The sequence below is a fragment of the Schistocerca serialis genome, chromosome 5, assembly GCF_023864345.2.
Source record: "Schistocerca serialis cubense isolate TAMUIC-IGC-003099 chromosome 5, iqSchSeri2.2, whole genome shotgun sequence".
Lineage (NCBI taxonomy): Eukaryota > Metazoa > Arthropoda > Insecta > Orthoptera > Acrididae > Schistocerca > Schistocerca serialis.
In genome coordinates this window covers 320,306,895-320,331,173 of record NC_064642.1, presented here as the reverse complement: position 1 = coordinate 320,331,173, position 24,279 = coordinate 320,306,895, and the positions used below count along the sequence as shown (strand labels likewise).

Here is a 24,279-nt window from a genome sequence, read left to right as displayed (position 1 = left end):
ACAGGTATTAGAATGTCAGCAGGCACAGTGACAAGAGGCTGTGGGCAGGAAGGTGGGTTAAAAAAAGGAGCAAAAAAGAGAGGAGCAGGAAAGATGGGTGGGTGCGTTGGCAGAGGACAGCAAGCAAAGAGATTGTGAGGCGAGAATGGGGAGGAGATGGTAGGACAGATGGGGTGGAAACAGTTGGGTGGAAGGTGTGGGGACAGTATGTTATCATAGGTTGGGGCTGGGCTAGTTACAGGAGCAGAGAAAGTGTTGTAAGGATAACTCCCATCTGCACAGTTCAAAAAACTTGGTGGTGGAGGGAGGATCCAGATGACTCGGGTGGTGAAGCAGCCATTGCCATCAAGCATGTTGTGCCACAGGGTGGTCTGCTATGCTCTTGGCCACAGTTTGGTGGTGGCTGTTCATCTGACGGACAGCAGGCTGTTAGTCACACCAGTATAAAAAGCTGTGCAGTGGATGTATCAGAACTGGTAAACGACGTGACTGCTTTCACAGGCCTGGCCCCTGATGGGGTAGGATAAACCTGTGACAGGGCCGGGCCATCTATGAAGCAGCCATGTCATTTACCAGCCCTGCTACAACCATTGCATAGCTTTTTATATTGGTTTCACTTCCAACCAGCTGTCCACCAGGTTCAACAGCCACCACCAAACTGTGGCCAAGATCAGAGTAGACCACCCTGTGGCACAACATGCAGCTGAGCATAACATGTTTGATATCAATGGCTGCTTCACTATTCAAGCCATCTGGATCCTCCCTTCCACCACCAGCTTTTCCAAACTGCACAGATGTGAGTTATCTTTACAACACATTCTCCACTCCTGTAGTTATCCCGACCTCAATCTATGGTAACATAATGTCCCCACACCCTCCATCCAACAGTTTCCACCCCTCTGTCTTATCATCTCTTCCCCATTCTTGTCTCCCAGCCTCCATGTTTGCCATCCTCTTGCAATGCTCCCACCCATCTCCCCACTTCTCTCCTTTTCATTCCGTTTTCCCCACCTCCCTGCCCCACAACCTCCTGATGCTGCACCTGTAGACATTCTAGTCCCTGCACACACCACCAGTAAGCGTTCCTCTGTCACCCCCACCCATACACTGCTATCCCTTCCTCTTCCCCTCCCCCTCCAAATCGTTGCAGCCATCCCACATGATAGTTGCATTCTGGCCTGAGCTGCCAGAGTTGTGCATGAGGTGTGCTTGCTTGTGGGTATGAATGGTGTGTGTTTCTCTGCCTCTCATTTGCTGGTGAAGGCTGTGGCCAAAAAGCTTTTTGTAAGTGTCTTTTAATTATGCCTGTCTGCAGTTTTACGTATCTTCTTTATGGTAAGTAGCAATCTATCCTACATTTTTGATATACCTAAAGTTTGTCTGTGGTTGGAGTAATATTATAATATTAAACTTTTATACAGGGTGATTCAAAAAGAATACCACAACTTTAGGAATTTAAAACTCTGCAACGCCAAAGGCAGAGCTAAGCACTGTCTGTCGGTTAATTAAGGGAGCTATAAAGTGTCATTTAGTTGTACATTTGTTCGCCATTTCAGCCAATAAAGTTTTTGGTCCCTTTTTCTTCGAAGGTGTAACTGGACTCGGTATCTGGAGATGTTAGAGAATTGGCTGTTCCCTCAGCTCGAACAAGAAGAACAACAATTCATATTTCAGCAGGATGGAGCGCCACCACATTGGCACTTATCTGTCCGTAACTACCTGAACGTCAACTACCCGAGGCGATGGATCGGCCGCCAGGCAGCCCGTGACAGAGCACGTCATCACTGGCCTCCAAGAAGCCCTGATCTTACCCCCTGCGATTTTTTCTTATGGGGGTATGTTACGGATATGGTGTTTCGGCCACCTCTCCCAGCCACCATTGATGATTTGAAACGAGAAATAACAGCAGCTATCCAAACTGTTACGCCTGATATGCTACAGAGAGTGTGGAACGAGTTGTAGTATCGGGTTGATATTGCTCGTGTGTCTGGAGGGGGCCATATTGAACATCTCTGAACTTGTTTTTGAGTGAAAAAAAGCCTTTTTAAATAGTCTTTGTAATGATGTATAACAGGAGGTTATATTATGTTTCTTTCATTAAATACACATTTTTAAAGTTGTGGTATTCTTTTTGAACACCCTGTATTTTATAATTCTTCGGGTAAATCCAAGGTCACAGAAAGGCAAGGGTGTACCACCACCATAGGATAGACCCATGCCAAGTCTTTTTTATTTTTTTGTAAGAAATACTTGAATAGCTATAATTTAATTTGTTCTTCATGAGACAGTGGCATACTGCATTAACATATGTACATCCTTTTGTTTTTCAGGTCAAAAATGAAAAACTGATCCTCAATATTGGTGAAGGTCGTGCAGCAAAAGCCGATATTACAATCTCACGCTTCACTCATCGATTGGCGGATTATGACTCAAATGACATAGAATATTCAGACCGTATAATAGCATTAGAACACCGAGAAATAGTATCCCAGTCAACAGTGTCGATGATAACTCCATATCAAACAGCAATCATTGTACTCTGTGTTGGGTCTGCCTTTATTATCTGTATATTGGTTATTGTCATCATTTTATACAAGAAGAAGATTGCATCCTCTGAGCTTTCAGAATCTCTTAATGAAAAGTGTGCAGGACTGGATCAAAGATTTTTAGCTCAAGCTCCACCAATATATGTGGTGTCCTTGCCACCAACTAAAACCATGAGTGATGAATCCTCTCATCACAAATCAAAAGAGATTCCGTGTCAGACCAAAGACAGGAAGGATGGGGTGGCAGATACCGTTGCCTCAAGTGAAGCAAAACTGGAAGACAGCAGGCCAGATAATGATGTTGTGTAACATTTTGATGGTGCAGCAGAGTTGTGGTCCTTCTCTTTAGACTGAACTAATTGTGACACTCAACTGGTACAATTGAGGAAATGATGACTATGTGAAAAAGAGCTGGTTCACAGTATGAAATGTTTATTTCATTTGTGTATTATATGTATATTCACCAATGAGTTATTTCATTATTTTAACTTGTAGCTCATCATCATCATTATCATCATCATCATCATGGACTGTTCACATTCCTTTTCATACTACATTTTTTTATTCATTTTAGCAGCATGATATATCTGCAAACCATCTAAATATACATTTAACTCTTTTCATATTAGGTGTCATCAGTTTGAAGTGTATTACTACTGTGATGTGCCACGTTGGCCACTGCTTGTATTCCAAAGAATGAAGTTGTTATTTTGCTTGTTTGCTTCCTACTCTGAATGAATTTGAGAAAACTATGCACAAAAAGAGAAAAAAAGCATGTTATCTTTGCAAAGCCTAAACTACATCTTTGATACACTGGACTGTCAAATATTAATTGTCTCTTTCAACAATTTGCGTTACCGAGTGATTTAGTAAATAGTTTCGAGTCATGTAGCATTGGAAGGACATGTGAGTTGCAGGTATCTGGCATATAAAAAAATATTAAGTAGTATTCAATCCTCTTGGTAAGGAGTGACTGCTTAAGTTTCATCTTTGTGTAATTTTCAAAGAAATATTCATTAATTTTTGATGATAATACTAACAATCAGTTAAATTTTGTATTAGCTCTTTCCCCTAAGTAAAACAATGTCTTTCAAATTTTACTAAATCTGTAATGTAACAAGAACACTGTACATTATTTGTCCTTTGATTTACTGTAATTTCAAAAGGAAAGGACATTGTTAACAAACACTGAAATGCTACATATGTATGTATTGCATTTAATGGAATGCAGCTGTTATGATGGAAAAATCTGAGACAGACAGTAAGGATCTTCACTATTTGTTTAATTTTATTAATGTTTCTCAAATTTTCATTTTTATGCTGAGTTAAGTACTTTGAAGCTGACTGATTGCACAACAGAAATATTTTCAAACACATGTCACAATTGGACTGACTGAGAGCTTCCACACCAACAATGCAAGTAATGTGCAACCATTAGCTACACCAGTCATTTTGGGTGGCTACTTGTATATAACATAATGCAATTAATTACCAAAGACAAAGCATCTCAGATGTGTGATAGACTATATGTTTATTCTGCTGAGTGCAGCTTAAATATTCATGAAGGACACAGGTTTTGAAATGGCACTTGAAGAAACTGCATGTTTGGAAGACACTTGCTGCCTTAAATTTCTGTTTCATGCATGGATTATAATAAAAAAATGTAAGACATTACTACGCACACAGAAAAAAGCGATGTTTAAACATTTGTCCATAAACAGAAGATAAATGTGCTCAATGAGACAATGGATACTTATCTGAGCACAGTACATTTTGCATAGATTTACATATCTTACTTATAATGCAGGGCACTTATATTGAAAAGGACAAAAAGCAGTTTGTAGTGTGATAGCTTTGAAAGTACTCTCATACTCCATAGCCAAGTGAGGAGATATTTCTCTCTCTCTCTCTCTCTCTCTCTCTCTCTCTCTCTCTCTCTCTCTCTCTCTCTCTCTCTCAGGAGAACACATTTGTAGATAGTTGTGTAATGACATTGACTTACAATGTAACAGCAGCTAAAATTGTGTTGCTCAGTATCAATATATATATTCTTTAAATTGTAATTTCAGTGTGTCATTGCACCTTACCTTACAAACCCCAAGTAACAATTGTGTGTACTTAATTATAAAAACTAGTGACTGAAGTGTGACACCTTATTTTATACTTTCAACCACATTGTTTGTGTCGCTAACAAATGGAAAGGTACCAGTAAAAATCTTGGTGCTACTGTTTGTTGTTCTGTATGACTTAATAATATTTTGCAATAAAAATATAAGACTGAAACAAAAGATATCTCATCAAGAAAAATGCTGTAAAGTATATATCCCATGCAATATAAACAATATGTTACAGAAGAAATGAGCAATTCGGCTTGTTTCTGCAAGTGTGTGACATTTGTAGGGATGGATGCGGTCTGCTTTTAGATGTTCCACTGTAAAATTAACCTGAACATAAATGATTTGGTAGCACTATAATGGGTTGCACAATGAGAGCACTGTCTCTAACTCTCTTTCAGTCCCTCACTAATTTAATAAACCAATCAGTGTCTACTGTGCACAAAGCTAGATACAGATGTAAGGTAAGTAATGCGTGAAACATGTTAACTCAGTTTATGAAAAATAATTTTTATTCATTAATTCATCATGTCACATAGCACAAATAATAAAAGAAAGCCATAATGGATAACAATAAAGTGGCTTTCAGCTTATTTCTGCAGAATGTATTAATTTAAGCTGCTATATTCATCTGTTCTTAGAAACATTATAACAAACATAAGAAAATTAGTGGAGGACTATTCAGTAGCTACCATTGTATTAAATAGCTGCTCTTTATTTACTACTACTGCTTGCTTGAGACTTAATTTTCCAAGGGCAGCTCTTCCTGTACACACTAAAAGGGATACCTATTTATAATAAGTTTGATTATTTATCTCTCTATTGAAAACAATTTTAACCTTCTAATCTAGATAAGAATTAATTTTATTGACTAGTGTTTATAAGATATGTTCTTAAATTTTCTTGGATTCCTTGTTATATTTTTCCAAGCAACCTAAAGATCTTAGCACCATAAAACACAACTCTACACTGAATCACAGAAAAAATAAAATAATTAATGGTACTAATAAACAATAAAAATAATTTTGCAGATAAATGAAAAAAATCTTTTCTTCACGAGAGTTCCATAAATGATGATTTCATAAATACTATCTGAGATGGGAAGAAATTTGTGTGTGTGTGTGTGTGTGTGTGTGTGTGTGTGTGTGTGTGTGTGTGTGTGCGTGCGTGTGTGTGTGTGTGTGTCACACACACCACTATACCTCTCACACACTTCATTCCCACAATTACTATTACTGCTCTGAGGTACATTCAATAAGTAATGCAACACAATTTTTTTCTGAAATCAGATATAGGCTCATAAATGACACACGTAAGAAAGAGGGCTCCGAAGTGAAATCTTCACTTCTGAATGAACTCGGCAGCAGATGTTCAGTGTCCTTCAAATTTTTTAGGCCATCGGGCTACAATATTTGTATGTGTATCAATAAATGTTTTCATATACTAGTCTGAAGATAATATTTAGAAGATAGGTTGACTGCAGGGAGTTGCAGACAGGCCCAAGCTGCTGGAGTTGGCGGTCATGTGTTCGTGAGGTGTGCTTGCTTGTGTGTATGAATTGTGTGCGTTTCTTTTTTGATGATGAAGGCTGTAGTTGAAAGCTTTATGTGAGTGTCTTTTAATTGTGCCCGTCTCAACGTGTCATCTTTACGGCAAGCAGCAGTTTGACTTTTCCTACATTGTTGATATCCATATCGTAGTTAATTAATTTCAAAACTCCTTTCTTTGAAGTTAATTGTCTGATTTGATAGTGCTGTATTATTTTTTAAGTAGCATTTATGGGGAAAAACATGAATATATTCTTCTATTCTTCCTTCCATCTCTCTACTTTCTACAGCATATTAGTATGCGCAGAAGAAGCTAACTATTACGTAGGGCGCACACGACCCACTGTTGGTCACTGACAGTTTTGCCAATTTCGACAGACATTATGTATTCTAAGATAGGGAAGGAGACGACCTATGAAATAGTCAGGCAGATAAAAAAGATGAGACATATTGTATTTTCCAACCAATTCAACCCGATCTGACTGTTGGAGATAACGATGAAACATTCGCGTTTAAATAGGCATAAGCACACGACTGTCAATTTAGTAGTCAGACAGGAGGGGTAGAGAGTGGTACAGTTTGCAGCACAAGTACTAGCAGTCCCAGAACGCAGTCAGTCCCCTTGCTTCTGTGCACCTAGTGTTGTTCCACTGGGAATCTTCCTGCATTTCACTTTGATTTTATAACATTGCAACTTTTCCGTATTCAACGGCATCATCTGCGAATAACCTCGTGCAGCTTCTGACGTTATCCACAAGGTCGTCTATATACAAGGTGGTCCATTGATAATGTCTGGGCCAAATATCTCATGAAATAAGCATCAAACGAAAAAACTACAAAGATCAAAACTCGTCTAGCTTGAAGGGGGAAACCATATGGCGCTATGGTTGGCCTGCTAGACAGCGCTGCCATAGGTCAAACGAAATCAACTGCGTTTTTTTAAATAGGAACCTCCATTTTTTATTGCATATTCATGTAGTACGTAAAGAAATTTGAATGTTTTAGTTGGACCACTTTTTTCGCTTTGTTATAGATGGTGCTGTAATAGTCACAAACATATAAGTACCTGGTTTGTTGTTGTTGTGGTCTTCAGTTCTGAGACTGGTTTGATGCAGCTCTCCACGCTACTCTATCCTGTGCAAGCTTCTTCATCTCCCAGTACCTACTGCAGCCCACATCCTTCTGAATCTGCTTAGTGTATTCATCTCTTGGTCTCCCTCTACGAATTTTACTCTCCACGCTGCCTTCCAATACTAAATTTGTGATCCCTTGATGCCTCAGAACATGTCCTACCAACCGATCCCTTCTTCTAGTCAAGTTGTGCCACAAACTCCTCTTCTCCCCAATCCTATTCAGTACCTCCTCATTAGTTATATGATCTACCCATCTAATCTTCAGCATTCTTCTGTAGCACCACATTTCGAAAGCTTCTATTCTCTTCTTGTCCAAACTATTTATCGTCCATGTTTCACTTCCATACATGGCTACACTCCATACATATACTTTCAGAAACGACTTGCTGACATTTAACTCTATACTCAATGTTAACAAATTTCTCTTCTTCAGAAACACTTTCCTTGCCATTGCCAGTCTACATTTTATATCCTCTCTACTTCGACAATCATCAGTTATTTTGCTCCCCAGATAGCAAAAGTCCTTTACTACTTTAAGTGTGTCATTTCCTAATCTAATTCCCTCAGTATCATCCGACTTAATTCGACTACATTCCATTATCCTCGTTTTGCTTTTGTTGATGTTCATCTTATATCCTTCTTTTAAGACACTGTACATTCCGTTCAACTGCTCTTCCAAGTCCTTTGCTGTCTCTGACAGAAGTACAATGTCATCGGCGAACCTTAACTTTTTATTTCTTCTCCATGGATTTTAATACCTACTCCGAATTTTTCTTTTGTCTCCTTTACTGCTTGCTCAATATACAGATTAAACAACATCAGGGAGAGGCTACAACCCTGTCTCACTCCCTTCCCAACCACTGCTTCCCTTTCATGTCCTTCGACTCTTTATAACTGCCATCTGGTTTCTGTACAATTGTAAATAGCCTTTTGCTCCCTGTATTTTACTCCTGCCACCTTCAGAATTTGAAAGAGAGTATTCCAGTCATCATTGTCAAAAGCTTTCTCTAAGTCTACAAGTGCTAGAACCGTAGGTTTGCCTTTTCTTAATCTAGCTTCTAAGATAAGTCGTATTGCCTCACGTGTTCCCATATTTCTACGGAATCCAAACTGATCTTCCCCAAGGTCAGCTTCTACCAGTTTTTCCATTCGTCTGTAAAGAATTCGCGTTAGTGTTTTGCAGCTGTGACTTATTAAACTGATAGTTCGGTAATTTTCACATCTGTCAACACCTGCTTTCTTTGGGATTGGAATTATTATATTCTTCTTGAAGTCTAAGGGTATTTCACCTGTCTCATACATTTTGCTCACCAGATGGTAGAGTTTTGTCAGGACTGGCTCTCCAAAGGCTGTCAGTAGTTCTAATGGAATGTTGTCTACTCCCGGGGCCTTGTTTCAACTCAGGTCTTTCAGTGCTCTGTCAAACTCTTCACGCAGTATCGTATCTCCCATTTCATCTTCATCTACATCCTCTTCCATTTCCATAATATTGTCCTCAAGTGCATCGCCCTTGTATAGACTCTCTATATACTCCTTCCACCTTTCTGCTTTCCCTTCTTTGCTTAGAACTGGGTTTCCATCTGAGCTCTTGATGTTCATACATGTGGTTCTCTTATCTCTAAAGGTCTCTTTAATTTTCCTGTAGGCAATATCTATCTTACCCCTAGTGAGATAAGCCTCTACATCCTTACATTTGTCCTCTAGCCATCCCTGCTTAGCCATTTTGCACTTCCTGTCGATCTCATTTTTGAGACGTTTGTATTCCTTTTTGCCTGCTTCATTTACTGCATTTTTATATTTTCTTCTTTCGTCAATTAAATTCAGTATATCTTCTGTCACCCAAGGATTTCTATTAGCCCGCATCTATTTACCTACTTGATCATCTGCTGCCTTCACTACTTCATTCCTCAAGGCTACCCATTCTTCTTCTACTGTATTTCTTTCCCCCATCCTTGTCAATTGTTCCCTTATGCTCTCCCTGAAACTCTGTACAACCTCTGGTTTAGTCAGTTTATCCAAGTCCCATCTCCTTAAATTCCCACCTTTTTGCAGTTTCTTCAGTTTTAATCTACAGTTCATAACCAATAGATTGTGGTCAGAGTCCACATCTGCCCCTGGAAATGTCTTACATTTTAAAACCTGGTTCCTAAATCTCTGTCTTACCATTATATAACCTATCTGAAACCTGTCAGTATCTCCAGGCTTCTTCCATGTATACAACCTTCTTTTATGATTCTTGAACCAAGTGTTAGCTATGATTAAGTTGTGCTCTGTGCAAAATTCCACCAGGTGGCTTCCTCTTTCATTTCTTACCCCCAATCTATATTCACCTACTACGTTTCCTTCTCTCCCTTTTCCTACTACCGAATTCTAGTCACCCATGACTTAAATTTTCGTCTCCCTTCACTATCTGAATAATTTCTTTTATTTCATCATACGTTTCTTCAATTTCTTCATCACCTGCAGAGCTAGTTGGCATATAGACTTGTACTACTGTCGTAGGCGTGGTCTTCATGTCTATCTTGGCCACAACAATGCGTTCGCTGTGCTGTTTGTAGTAGCTTACCTGCATTTCTGTTGTTTTATTCATTATTAAATCTACTCCTGCATTACCCCTATTTGATTTTGTATTTATAACCCTGTATTCACCTGACCAAAAGTCTTGTTCCTCCTGCCACCAAACTTCACTAAGTCCCACTGTATCCAACTTTAACCTATCCATTTCCCTACCTGCCTGATTAAGGGATCTGACATTCCACGTTCCGATCCGTAGAATGCCCGTTTTCTTTCTCCTGATAATGACGTCCTTCTGAGTAGTCCCTGCCCAGAGATCCGAATGGGGGACTATTTTTGCCTCCGGAATATTTTACCCAAGAGGATGCCATTATCATTTATCCACACTGTAAAGCTGCATGCCCTCGGGAAAAATCCGGCCGTAGTTTCCCCTTGCTTTCAGCCGTTCGCAGTACCAGCACAGCAAGGCTGTTTTGGTTAGTGTTACAAGGCCAAATCAGTCAATCATCCAGACTGTTGCCCCTGCAACTACTGAAAAGGCTGCTGCCCCTCTTCAGGAACCATACATTTGTCTGGACTCTCAACAGATACCCCTCCATTGTGGTTGCACCTACGGTACGGCTATCTGTATTGCTGAGGCACGCAAGCCTCCCCACCAACGGCAAGGTCTATGGTTCGTGAGGGGGGGGGGGGGGATGTACCTGGTATCACGTAACATTCCGCCAGTGCACACGGTATTTGCTTCGTGATACATTACCCATGTTAAAATGGACTGTTTACCAATTGTGGAAAAGGTTGATATTGTGTTGATGTATGGCTATTGTGATCAAAATGCCCAACGAGCGTGTGCTATGTATGCTGCTCGGTATCTTGGATGACATCATCCAAGTGTCCAGACCATTCACCGGATAGTTACGTTATTTAAGAAAACAGGTAGTGTTCAGCCACATGGGAAATGTCAACCATGAGCTGCAACAAATGATGATGCCCAAATAGGTGTTTTAGCTGCTGTCGCAGCTAATCTGCACATCAGTAGCAGACAAATTGCGTGAGAATTGGGAATCTCAAAAGCGTCGGTGTTGAGAATGCTATATCAACATCAATTGCACCAGTACCATATTTCTATGCACCAGGAATTGCGTGGCGACGACTTTGAACATTGCGTACAGTTCTGCCACTCGGCACAAGAGAAATAACGGGATAATGACAGATTTTTTGCACGCGTTCTGTTTAGCGACGAAGTGTCATTCACCAACAGTGGTAACGTAAACCGGCATAATATGCACTATTGGACAACGGAAAATCCACGATGGCTGCGACAAGTGGAACATCAGCTACCTCGGCAGGTTAATGTATGGTGCGACATTATGGGAGGAAGGATAATTGGCCCCCATTTTATCGATGACAGTCTAAATGGTGCAATGTATGCTGATTTCCTACGTAATGTTCTATCGATGTTACTACAAGATGTTTCACTGCATAACAGAATGGCAATGTACTTCCAACATGATGGATGTCCGGCACATATCTCGCATGTGGTTGAAGCAGTATTGAATAGCATATTTCATGACAGGTGGATTGATCGTCGAAGCACCATACCATGGCCCGCATGTTCACCGGATCTGACGTCCCCAGATTTCTTTCTGTGGGGAAAGTTGAAGGATATTCGCTATCGTGATCCACCAACTATGCCTGGCAACATGCGTCAGCGCATTGTCAATGCATGTGCGAACATTACGGAAGGAACTCGCTGTTGAGAGGAATGTCATTACACATATTGCCAAATGCATTGAGGTTGACGGACATCATTTTGAGCATTTATTGCATTAATATGTTATTTACAGGTAATCATGCTGTAACAGCATGCATTCTCAGAAATGATAAGTTCGTGAAGATACATGTATCACATTGGAAGAACCAAAATAAAAAGTTCAAACGTACGTTCTGTATTTTAATTTAAAAAACCTACTTGTTACCAACTGTTCGTCTAAAATTGTGAGCCATGTGTTTGTGACTATTTCAGTGCCATCTATCATAAAGCGAAAAAAGTGGTCCAACTAAAACATTCATATTTCTTTATGTACTACACGAATATGTAATAAAAAATGGGGGTTCCTATTTAAAAAATTGCAGTTGATATCCATTTGACCTATGGCACCACCATCTAGCAGGCCAACCACAGTGCCATCTGGTTTCCCCCTTCAAGCTAGACAAGTTTTGTTCTTTGTAGTTTTTTCGTTTGACGCTTATTTCGTGAGGTCACAATCACTGGACCACCCTGTATACTGAATAGTAATGATCCTATACCACTCCCTTCGGATACACCAGAAGTTATTTTAATGTCTGAAGATTTCTCTCTGATAGGAATGATAATCTGTGTTCTAATTGCTAAGGACTCTTCATTCAAGTTATAAAGCTAGTCTGATATTCTGTACGTTCACATTTGGGTCATTAGGCAGCAGTGCGGAACTACATGAAGCGGCTTGTGGAAGTCGAGGAACACAACATCAACCTGAACACCTATGTCAACTGCCTTTTGAGCCTCTTAGATGAGCAGAGCGAACTGGGTTTCAAACGATCATTGTTTTGTGAGTTTCTCCTACAGAGGAGATTTTCGATCTATGAAATGGTCATAATATGCGAGTGTAAAATGTGTTTCAAAATTCTGCAACAGAGGTACATCAGAGATTTAGGGCTATAGTTGCTTGCATCTTTCTGACAACCCTTGTTGGAAACATTACCGCATCTTCTTCAGTAACATTAAATAAAGTACTTTTTACCTGTTGCCTTCATTAGTTGCTACAATCTATTATAAGCTGACTGTATGTATTTGTGCAATTTTATTTTAATCTTCAGATTATCACTTGTATGTTGTGTGGTGTGTTCACCAAACACCAATAAATACATTAAAAAAATTAAAAAAAATGTGCTAGCAGTGCTCACTGCCAGGTGCTAGTGAGATGGGATATGGACCATCAATGGAAGAAAAGACACGTGTAGTGTGCTAAGTAAAGGGTGCTTCACGTTTATATTAGATCTTGCAATTGTTATCATATTAGTCTGATTCAGTTGCACTAATTGCGCCACAGTGCCACCGTTCTCCCATCCAGCTGACGCATGGTTACATGTTGATCCCTGTGTCAACAAAATGGGTCATCTCTGGAAATGGGTCATCTCTGGAAGCGGGTTGCTGTTCAGGCATTATTTACTGTCTTGGGTTCGTTTTTCTGGCAGACTTAGTCATATGTTAACAGTGATGCACAGCAGTATGGATAGGTCTATTGACGAGGAGCTGGAGGATTTGCACTTTGTGAATCAAGGGAAGAACGTCATAGTAACACTATGCTGGGCTGTTCCCACAGCGATGACAACCACATCACAGTGCTTTTACATTGTCTGAGGGCTGTTGCATTACTGTTGCTTTTTTGTTGCTCATTTTGGTGACTGCATATTCCACACTTCACTATTGTGGAGGTATTTTCTCAGAAAGAAGTGTAACTGGGCTAACAACTGGAATAAAAAAATATAATTAGATTATCACTCTGTAACGAGTCATCTGCGACCACTGGCTCCTGGTACTAAAGTACTCGTAAAGTACCCCCTGAGCATCCTCCAAAGTTTTGTTCAGGTTCACACTATGTGTCTATTTTTTCTGAAGTGATATTTCGACATTATCTTCTGCTTCTATAATGATTAAGGAATACGTAGATATGGTATTGTCTCCTCGACAAGCAATATGGCCATTTACTTTTGTGTTCAGAACTCACTTTTGCTAAGGGATTATATTGTAATTTTGCTTTGTAATTGGCGGTTGGTGCTTTGACCGTTTGCCATTTGCTCACATTATCCCTTTAAGCTGTACACTGAGGTGAGAAGAGGCATGAGATAGCAATATGCACATATACAGATGGTGATAGCACCACATACACAAGGTATAAAATGACAATGCATTGGTGGAGCTGTCAATTGTACTTAGGTGATTCATGTTGAAAGGCTTCCAACATGATTATGGCCGCACGACGGGAATTAACAGGCTTTAAATGCGGAATGATAGTTGGAGGTAGGTTCTGGGACATTCCATTCCGGAAATTGGTAGGGAATTAAGTATTCTGAGATCCACAGTGTCAAGTGTGTGTCGAGGATACCTAATTTCGGGCATTACCTCTCACCAGGACATTGCAGTGGCCGACGACCTTCATTTAACAACTGAGAGCAATGGCGTTTGCATAGAGTTGTCAGTGCTAACTGACAAGTAACACTACTTGAAATAACCGCAAAAATCAGTTTGGGACGTACGATGAATGTATCCGTTAGGACTGTGGGGCAAAATTTGGCGTTAATAGGCCGTGACAGCAGACGACTGATGCGAGTGCCTTTGCGAACAGCGCGACAATGCCTGCAGAGGCTCTCCTGGGCTCGTGACCTCACCGGTTGGACCCTGGGCAACTGAAAACCCGTGACTTGGTCAGATGAGTCCTGATTTCAGCTGGTAAGAACTTATGGTTGGGTTTGAGTGTGGCGCAGACCCCACGAGGCCATGGATCCAAGTGGGCAACAAGGCACTGTGCAAATTGGTGGACATTCCATAATGGTGTGAGCTGTGTTTACATGGAATGGACTGCATCCTCTGGTCCAACTGAACCGATTGTTGGATGGAAAGACGATTTCCAGCCATTTGTAGACTTCATATTCCTAAACAATAATGGAATTGTTTAGTGATGACAGTATGCAATGTCACTGGGTCACTATTGTTTGTTATTGATTTGAAGAACATTCTGGACAGTCCCAGTGATTGGTTTGGTCACCCAGATCGCCCAGCGGGGTCACACATTGGTGTGGTTCATGTTGATTCTGTCAGTAGGTGGGATTATACTAGGCATGGCCTTCACCTCAACAGGAAGGGGAAGGGTAAATTGGCTGGGGAAATAGCAGGAAAGTTAAAGGGGGGAGGCACTGTCATGAGTGGTAAAATACCAGTGGTTATAGGATTCAGAAAAGACCCTTTTTTAGGGTAGGGAGGACAGAAAGAAAACAAATTTTAAGAGAGGTTAGAACTGAGACAAACCTTCAGTTTGAGAAAGAAATCAAAAAACATAATTCCAGCTTATTACATCAACATAAACAGCCATTGGTTAAGAATTTTCAACTGTCAGCAGATATTTTAACTCCATCCAATTTTAAGTCAGTCAATGTGAAATGTCAGCTATCTTTATTGCATCAAAATATTCGAGGACTGAGAAATAAAATTAATGAATTAACTATCTGCATAGATGAATTAGAGTCTTCAAACCCAGCTGACATAATCTGCCTCTCTGAACATCATGTGACCACTGGTATAGAACTTTTAAGTGTTACAGGGTTTAGGTTAGCATCTCACTATTGTAGATCAGAAATGGAGAAAGGAGGAGTTGCCACATTCATCAGGAACTGTCATAAATTTAAGAACATAGACATTCATAAATTTTGCCTAGAACAGCATATGGAAGCATGTGCAACAGAATTAGATTTTCACAAAAAATCTTTCATAATATTAAGTGTATATCGAGCACCTGCAGGTAACTTTAATCTGTTTGTAAACCACCTTGAAGCTGTACTGGCCCATTTAACAACCAAAAACAAAGAAATAGTGGTTGCTGGTGATTTCAATGTAGATTTCCTCAAAGACTCTCCCAATAAGAACCTATTTGAGTTAGTAACACTATCATTCAACTTAATTCCCACAGTAAAGTTCCCCACTAGGATAACCACTTGCTCACAAACAGCCATTGATAATATCTTTATAGAAAAGTCAAATGAACAAAATTATATTACAAAACCAATAGTCAATGGCCTCTCAGACCATGACATGCAGTTCCTTCTGTTAAATGTTAATACTGAACAGGATATAAAATCTGTTAAATCTGAGCTCAAGAGGGTAATCAGTAAGCCAAAAATTGATTATTTTAGGACACTCCTCAGAGACATTCACTGGACTGATGTTTACAGTGCTCATGGCATGAATGAAAAATATAACATTTTTGCTAATAAAGTGCTTACCTTATTTGAACACTGCTTTCCCCCAAAACTTACCAAGGTTAGAGCAAAGTCTACAAAGAAGCCATGGATTACTCGAGGAATAGGGGTATCTTGTAAAACAAAAAGAAAACTGTATCTGTCAATCCGAAACATTTCCAATGTTGATGCTATAGCACATTATAAGAAATACTGCAAAATATTAAAGACTGTAATACGGATGTCAAAGCAAATATATTACAAGGAAAAGATAGTCATATCAGATAACAAAATAAAGACAATATGGGATATAGTGAAGGAGGAGACCGGTAGAACCAGACATGAAGAGGAACAAATAGCATTAAGAGTAAATGATGCATTGGTGACAGATGTGTATAGTGTTGCAGAACTTTTTAACAAACATTTTATAACTGTTACTGAAAAGATGGGGTTGTCAGGTTCGGTAGATGCTGCTATGGATTACCTTAGACCAGACATTTCAAGTAACTTCCATAATATGAATTTGACCCTCACTACCCCAACAGAAATAATGTCCATCATAAAATCTTTAAAATCAAAAACATCTAGTGGGTATGATGAAATATCAACAAAGTTAATTAAAGAATGTGATTCTGAGCTAAGTAACATATTAAGCTATCTGTGTAACCAGTCGTTTATCAGTGGAATATTTCCCGAATGGCTGAAATATGCTGAAGTCAAGCCACTGTTTAAGAAGGGAGATAAAGAAATAGCATCAAATTTCCGTCCAATTTCACTGTTGCCAGCATTCTCAAAAATTTTCGAAAAAGTAATGTACAGTCGTCTTTATAACCATCTTATCTCAAATAACATACTGTCAAAGTCACAGTTTGGATTTCTAAAAGGTTCTGATATTGAGAAGGCCATCTACACTTACAGTGAAAATGTACTTAATTCATTAGACAAAAAATTGCAGGCAACTGGTATATTTTGTGATCTGTCAAAGGCATTTGACTGTGTAAATCACAATATCCTTTTAAGTAAACTAGAATATTATAGTGTAACAGGAAATGCTGCAAAATGGTTCAAATCTTATATCTCTGACAGGAAACAAAGGGTGTTATTAGGAAAGAGACATGTATCAAGCTATCAGGCATCATCCAACTGGGAACTAATTACATGTGGGGTCCCACAAGGTTCCATTTTGGGGCCCTTACTTTTTCTTGTGTATATCAATGACCTTTCATCAGTAACATTACCAGATGCCAAGTTTGTTTTGTTTGCTGATGATACAAACATTGCAATAAATAGCAAATCAAGTGTAGTCTTAGAAAGATCAGCCAATAAAATATTTGTAGACATTAATCACTGGTTCCTAGCCAATTCTTTGTCACTAAACTTTGAAAAAACACACTACATGCAGTTCAGAACTTGTAAGGGGTGTCCCAAGAGTATATGTCTAACATATGATGACAAGAAGATAGAAGAAGTGGACGGTGTTAAATTCTTGGGATTACAGCTTGATAATAAATTCAACTGGGAGGAGCACACCACAGAACTGCTGAAGCGTCTTAACAAATCTCTGTTTGCAATGCGAATTTTGTCAGACATAGGGGATATAAAAATGAAAAAGCTGGCATACTATGCTTACTTTCATTCCATAATGTCATATGGGATTATTTTCTGGGGTAATTCATCAAGCCAAGCTAAAGTTTTCCGGGCACAAAAACGTGCAGTAAGAATTATATGTGGTGTGAACTCAAGAACATCCTGCAGAAGCCTGTTTAGGGAACTAGGGATACTAACTACAGCTTCCCAATATATTTATTCCTTAATGAAATTTGTCATTAAAAATATATCACTTTTTCAAACCAACAGCTCAATTCATGGAATCAATACTAGAAATAAGAATAATCTTCACAAGGATTTAAAGTCACTTAGTCTTGTACAAAAAGGTGTGCATTATTCAGGAACACACATTTTCAATAACTTGCCAGCAGCCATAAAAAGCTTAACAACCAATGAAATTCAGTTTAAGAGAAGCCTAAAGGATTTATTGGTGGCCAACTCCTTCTACTCCATTGATGAATTTCTGAGGAAAACCAACTGATTTGTATATAAGTACAACATAACTTCTGCACAATTTCAGTGCAGTAATGTGTTCACTGAAAATGTGTGTGTGTGTGTGTATGTGTGTGTGTGTGTGTGTGTAAGTATAATCTAACTTCTGCACCATTTCAGTGCAGTAATGTGTTCATTGTAAATAAGTATTACAGTAGTTGTATTACATGTTTCTTACCTTATAAATAAATATAAAACTTTTTTATTTTAAATTCAGTGCAATAGTATTTGTAAAATGACTCTTAGTGTTCATTAAAAAATGACGATCATTCCACTTGGGACCTGTGGAATGGTACATTAGCTTATTTGTTTTAGTTTAAATATTTGTCATGTATTGTTGTTTTTCTGACATGTTCCACATCCTGGAGGACCTCCTCACTACGGATCAATTGGAATGAAAGTAAATCTAATCTAATCTAATCTAATCATGGATCACATTGAGCATTTGTGGCACAAAGTGAGAGCTCTGTTCTTACACAAAATCCTGCACTGGCAACATGTTTCCAATTATGGATGGCTATAGAGGTAGCATGGTTCAATATTTCTGCAGCGGACTTCCAATGACTTGTCAAGTCCATGCCACCTCGAGCTACAGCACTAGGCGGGGCAAATGGAGGTCCGACACAATATTAGGATGTATCCCATGATTTTTGTCACCTCAGTATACGTTGTGTATATATGGATCAAAAATTATATATTGGTTTCCACCCATTTGTGCTTTATCTCTCAGTACTGAACTTGGGATCCTCAGACACCTATATAATTTGATAATGATTTGGAATACTCTGGATAATTACAACGAGGAAATTAGTTTATCCACAGGTTGAAAATATTTTAAAAATAAATGTAGATTCTAGATTTGCGCTGTGAATTTTGACGGCTTATAGTTGGGGATGAGTAGGCCTAGGCATTATATGGAATAAGAACATGTATGTAGGAACTACCGTTTGCTCAATACAGAAACAAATACTTAAATTAATGTATCATAGTTTTTCTACCTCTGGTGACTGAAAGGGCATTAGTAATTTACCGTGTGTCTCGTATTTCTTAGGAAAAAACATTCTGTTTGCGGAGACAATGATTGACTTATTGTAAGGTATTACTATTTGACTCAGTCACTTTCTATGGTACACTCTCAACCGGTTTCGGCCTTCTAAGTCCATCTTCAAATAAAGCACATATGATCTGAAGATGGCCTTTAAAAACCCAAACCGGTTATGATAAAAGTGATTGTTATTAATTAATTTGTAATCAACTAACTAAAATGGAACAATCCCCCATACCAAAAATCGGCAAGTAATGTAGGTGGGGTCCGGATACCTTTGAAAATTTTTATCGAGGTCCAGAAGAAACATCGTATTCCTTATTGATGTTTACTTTAATTTTCACTCACAAAATATGAAATATAATAGATAGGCATATTTGAATTTAAAAGTTAATGGCAGAAATTACATTTGCTGTCTTGAGCCAGTTTCTTAAAATTAGGTTCACATGGGGAACAGCTTAGGTAAATATTGTCTTCAAGGTGGGTGGCTGTTAATCTCGAACATACTTGTTCTTCAAAAAAGTAATTTCTGAAAATGAAATTTCACTAATGTATGTGGAGCCAAACATAGTAGCCAGATGTAGGGCTGATTTTTTGCAATTTTCATATTTGTCTGGGACATGTTTACTCCAAAATTCTTCAGCAGATGCAGTTTTATACATTTGGAAGGAAATTTCGACAAGTCTATTATCTCCATTTGGAGTAAAGACTTTGGAAGGCAGAACTACATCTCAACCACATCTATCTGATATGCTGCTGGAGAAACATCAAAAGGCGATTTTAAGAATCGCGACAGCTTCTCTATCTCTGAAAAGTTTTGGAATCTTGCTGCAAATTCCTCCTTAAGGGAAGCCGGTACAATGAAAACGACAAAATTAACGTTTTTTGTTTTTTTTAATTATAAAATTATTTGGAGTTTCCAGAATAAAACAAATCAAGTTTCAACCTTCTAAGTGAATTCTAAGTTGTTTTTTTATCATTGCAAAGTTGATGCGCTGTATAAACGGTTGTAGAGACTTGGTGTGTCACCTCTGATGGCGCCGCTCACTGGCTGCAAGCAGGGTATCTTTGCACAATTAGACAATGTTTTGTTTTCCAACGTCGTTTGGGTTTATCTCTGTGACAAGTGACTGTTCATATCGGTAAACATAAACACTATACCATGGATATCAATATGCCCCGTTTCAGCAATCGAGTGTTTAAGAAAAGGCTCAATGAGTGGAAGAAGAAATCTTTTGTTGTTTCGAAGGGAGATGCTGCTCAGACTGTTTCACCAACTACTCCAAATGAATGCGATAGAATTTCTTCCAGCAAGAAACTCTGTGATAGCAAAGAAAAATTTGAAAGTGACAGTAATCATGTGAATGAAATAATAAACATTTCCTTACTCTCTAATATTTTGAAACATAACGTATTATGCCAAGTTTGCAAAGAAAGAGGGCTGGAATTGAAAATAATTTCACACATTGGTTTGGCATGTAAAAGGTTATTGAAGTGTAACAAATGTGCTGCAGAAGTTTCGTTTTCTAATTCTAACAGCATTCCTCGTAGTGGTAATAGTGGAAAGAAGGTGTACGATATAAATGTTAGGCTAGTGTATGGCTTGCGTTGCATTGGCTAGGGCAGTGCTGCAGGGACAATGTTATGTGGAACTATGAACTTGCCAAAACCACCTAGCAAGTTTGGATTTTATAATGAATTGGTGAGATCTTCTGCTGAAGATATTGCTCAAGCAACAATGAAGAAAGCAGTTGAAGAAGCTGTGACAGATAATGGGAATTGTAGAGATTTAACTGTTGCTTTAGATGGATCATGACAAGGTAGAGGTCATAAATCTCTAAATGGAGTTGTGACATCTACCTGTGGAGACAGTTTCAAAGTAATTGATGTTGCTATTCTCTCAAAACATTGTAGATGTAAGGGCAATACCAAGGATGAACATAGTGAAAGTTGTGTAGCAAACTTTCATGGCACGATGGAAGCAGAGGGAGTGAAAGCATTTTTTTCCAGATCACAGGAGTGGTACAATGTACGATACACTAACTATATAGAAGATGGTGATTGTAAGGGATATAAAGCTGTAGAGAAACTCAAACCTTATGGCAACGAAATTCACATTAAAAAACAGGAGTGCATTGGACATGTGCAGAAGCACATAGGGGCTCGCTTGTGCAAACTAAAGCAGACATTAGGATCCCAGAAGCTTAGTGATGGTAAGATCCTTGGAGGAAGAGGAAGATTAACAGATGAAGCAATTGATAGATTGCAGAAGTATTATGGGCATGCAATTAGGCAAAATACAAGAATCATTGAGCATATCAGGAGAGCAGTATGGGCATTATTTTTTCATATTGCATCAACAAATGAGCACCCACAACATGCACTGTGCCCCACAGGTAATGACTCATAGTGTAAGTACCAATCAAGAAAGGACATAAAAACAGTTTGCCAAATGCTGTAATTGATGTAATTAAGCCCATATTCAGAGATTTATCACAGCCAAGTTTATTGGGAAAGTGTTTACATGGGAAAACACAAAATTCAAATGAAAGTGTACATAATTTAATTTGGATTAGGATTCCAAGAAGAGTGTTTTTACAGATAAAAACATTGCATTTTTGAGTGTATGATACAGCGACAACATACAATGAAGGAAACATTATCAAATGTGATGGGCTGAAACTTTTAGGTTTCCAGCCAGGACAAAACATTTCCACAATGCGCCTAATTGATGAAGAAAGGCTAAGAGGTGCAGTAAGAAGAGACAAAAGCCTATAACATGCAGCAAAAGGGGAGAAAAGACCAATGAAAAGGAAACTAACACTGGAAAAAGAATAGGATGCTGAAAATCCATCATATGGGGCAGGAATGTATTAAAAAACTTTGGAAGCCATTTCCCATCACTTTAAAATTTTCATCTTCGAGGAACATTTTCTCAAAAACTGCTAACAGTATATCAATGAATTTATGCAAAATATTGTTTACTCCTTTTCCTTCATTTTTATAACAAATTGTAAAAAATATTGTATAATTCAAGAGTTATAGAAGAAAAAATGCAAAATTTTAGAGAAAAAAGAAGCATCTGCCTTAAAAAATTGTAAAACAAAAACCAATAAATATTTCTTAACATGGCATTATAACTTTGTAGAGAAATGCTCACTGAACATCTAGTCCAAATTTCAGAACAATATACTTAATGGTTTTAGAAAAAATGTTCCTTCTATTTGCTAAAATTAACATGGAGGAGATGGATCGTTCCGGCTCCCCTTAAGATCTGACATAAAATTTGAGAATACTGACATGTCTATTTTAAATTATTTTTGTATTTAAAAATTGTTGAAAACGAAAAAATTCTTGACTTGCGATGTCTTTTTAAAACGGAAAGAAGACACTTTTGTATCTGATCACACAATTTCACGTTTCCTTGTAGCTTGGTACTGAGCGCATTTTAGTGTTTCAGAATGTCTTTCAAGAAAGCCACAGCTAGCTTAGTGCGTTCGTTTGCTAAGAACTCCAAATGGTTTCTTGCTTCTTGTGAACTCAAGTTTTCGAAGAAAGATATTACTTCTCCTTTTATTTGCCAAAAACGTTCAATAACTTGACCTTTACTTAGCCAGCGAACATTGTTGTACTGCAGTAAGTCAAAACGCGCCGAATCACACTCGGAAAGAAACTCTTTGAACTGTCTGTGCGGAAGAGCAGAACGAGACCTCATAACATTAATCAAATTGATCAACCTCTCCATTGCTTCTCTCATAGTCGCACTAACTTTTCCACAAAGGGCTGCCTCGTGAATTATGCACCGCTAACATAGTAGCGCAGCAGTCTTATCTGTGAATCTCTTTATTAGTCCTTTTTTTTTCTCAGATCACCGCTGGGGCCCGGTCGGTTGAAAAAGACGCCATTTTATCATAACTACTGTTTGATTTTGTCATGAAGTCATCAAAAGTCTTGAATAAATCTTTTCCGCGAATCTTACCTTTCAACGAAACTATCGTTAGCAATCCTTCCCTAAATTTTACACTTTCAGTATCCCAAAATCACACGAAAACGAACATTTGTTCATCAACAACGTCGCGTGATTCATCTACCGCTATGGCGTAGCAAGGCGCCTCCTGCAGAGGTGTGAACAAACTACTTTTATTATCAGCAGCCAAAATTTCGGTTCTTCTTGTATTACTTTTTGCCAACAAAGGAATACCTTCAATTGTGGCAGCAGGCCGGCCATAGTGGCCGAGCGGTTCTGGGCACTACAGTCTGGAACCGCGCGACCGCTAAGGTCGCAGTTTCGAATCCTGCCTCGGGCATGGATGTGCGTGATGTCCTTAGGTTAGTTAGGTTTAAGTAGTTCTAAGTTCTAGGGGACTGATGAGTCAGAAGTTAAGTCCTATAGTGCTCAGAGCAATTTGAATCATTTGTGGCAAATCCTTTTCCTCTTCAAAAAGTGCCACGGCCGTTTCCAACATACATTTTTTTTCCCCATCTCAGAATCTGAAGGTGGCTTCTGATTTTTACTAAGCGTCCGACACACACGCATCGCTGCTTCCGCAGATTTTTCTTGCTTGCTCATGGAGCGAATTAGGAAGGTCGTCCATTCTTTCGTAAGAAGCTAGATATGACTGGAGTTTTTCTTGATACGCTTCACTACCCAGAGGAAAATTTTTATGGTACTGCTGACGAGTTGTTTCGTAGCGTCTCTTTAAATTGGCATTTTCAGCAAGAGCGACAGTTCAGTTGTATATGAGGCAAAATGGAACAGCTCCAGGGTTATCAGGCAGCTTAAAATAATATTGTTCATTCCACTCAATCAAAAAGTTGCAGTTTTCACTATCAGACTATCAGTTCTACGCTTTTTAGGATGCATACCTATGCAAAAGAAACATCATAAGACTTCCTCGATAATAACTAAATGCTTCGTGTGAGATCGCAACTACTGACGAAGTGGCGGTAAAATTTGTGTACTTATTTAGGTCTTTTCTTTATAAAAGTACCGGCCCCGGCGCACAGCACGTGCCGACGCACCCCAAGGGAGCTACTTCCATGTCAGTGTGTATGCTGCCACACCGCAAAGGAGCCACACTCCAAAAGAGGCGCTTCGTTGTCATACATCGCTGCCGCCGAAGTTTCATAAAGTAGCTTTAAGCTATCGTTCGAGCTACGAACACAAAAAATAATGTTTAAATGAATGTCGTCTCCGATTTAATAGAGGTATCAGAGGTTGTTAGAGTCTGAAATCGATTTGTAAAATTTTATTGTTCATGAAATAAAATCCTTGTGTTGCATTCGTGT

At 38.7% G+C, this 24,279-nt stretch overlaps 1 protein-coding gene across 3 annotated transcripts in view; it reads left to right on the top strand.

Annotated features, from left to right (window-relative positions):
- Window positions 1-4,609, top strand: part of LOC126481621 (balbiani ring protein 3-like) — a 253,215-nt gene extending 248,606 nt beyond the window's left edge. For all 3 annotated transcript variants that reach the window (XM_050105511.1, XM_050105509.1, XM_050105510.1), the window contains one exon: window positions 2,331-4,609. In XM_050105511.1, the coding sequence (XP_049961468.1) occupies window positions 2,331-2,855 (525 nt within the window). In that variant the 3' untranslated portion in view covers window positions 2,856-4,609. The remainder of the gene's footprint in view (window positions 1-2,330) is intronic.
- Window positions 4,610-24,279: the final 19,670 nt, after the last annotated feature.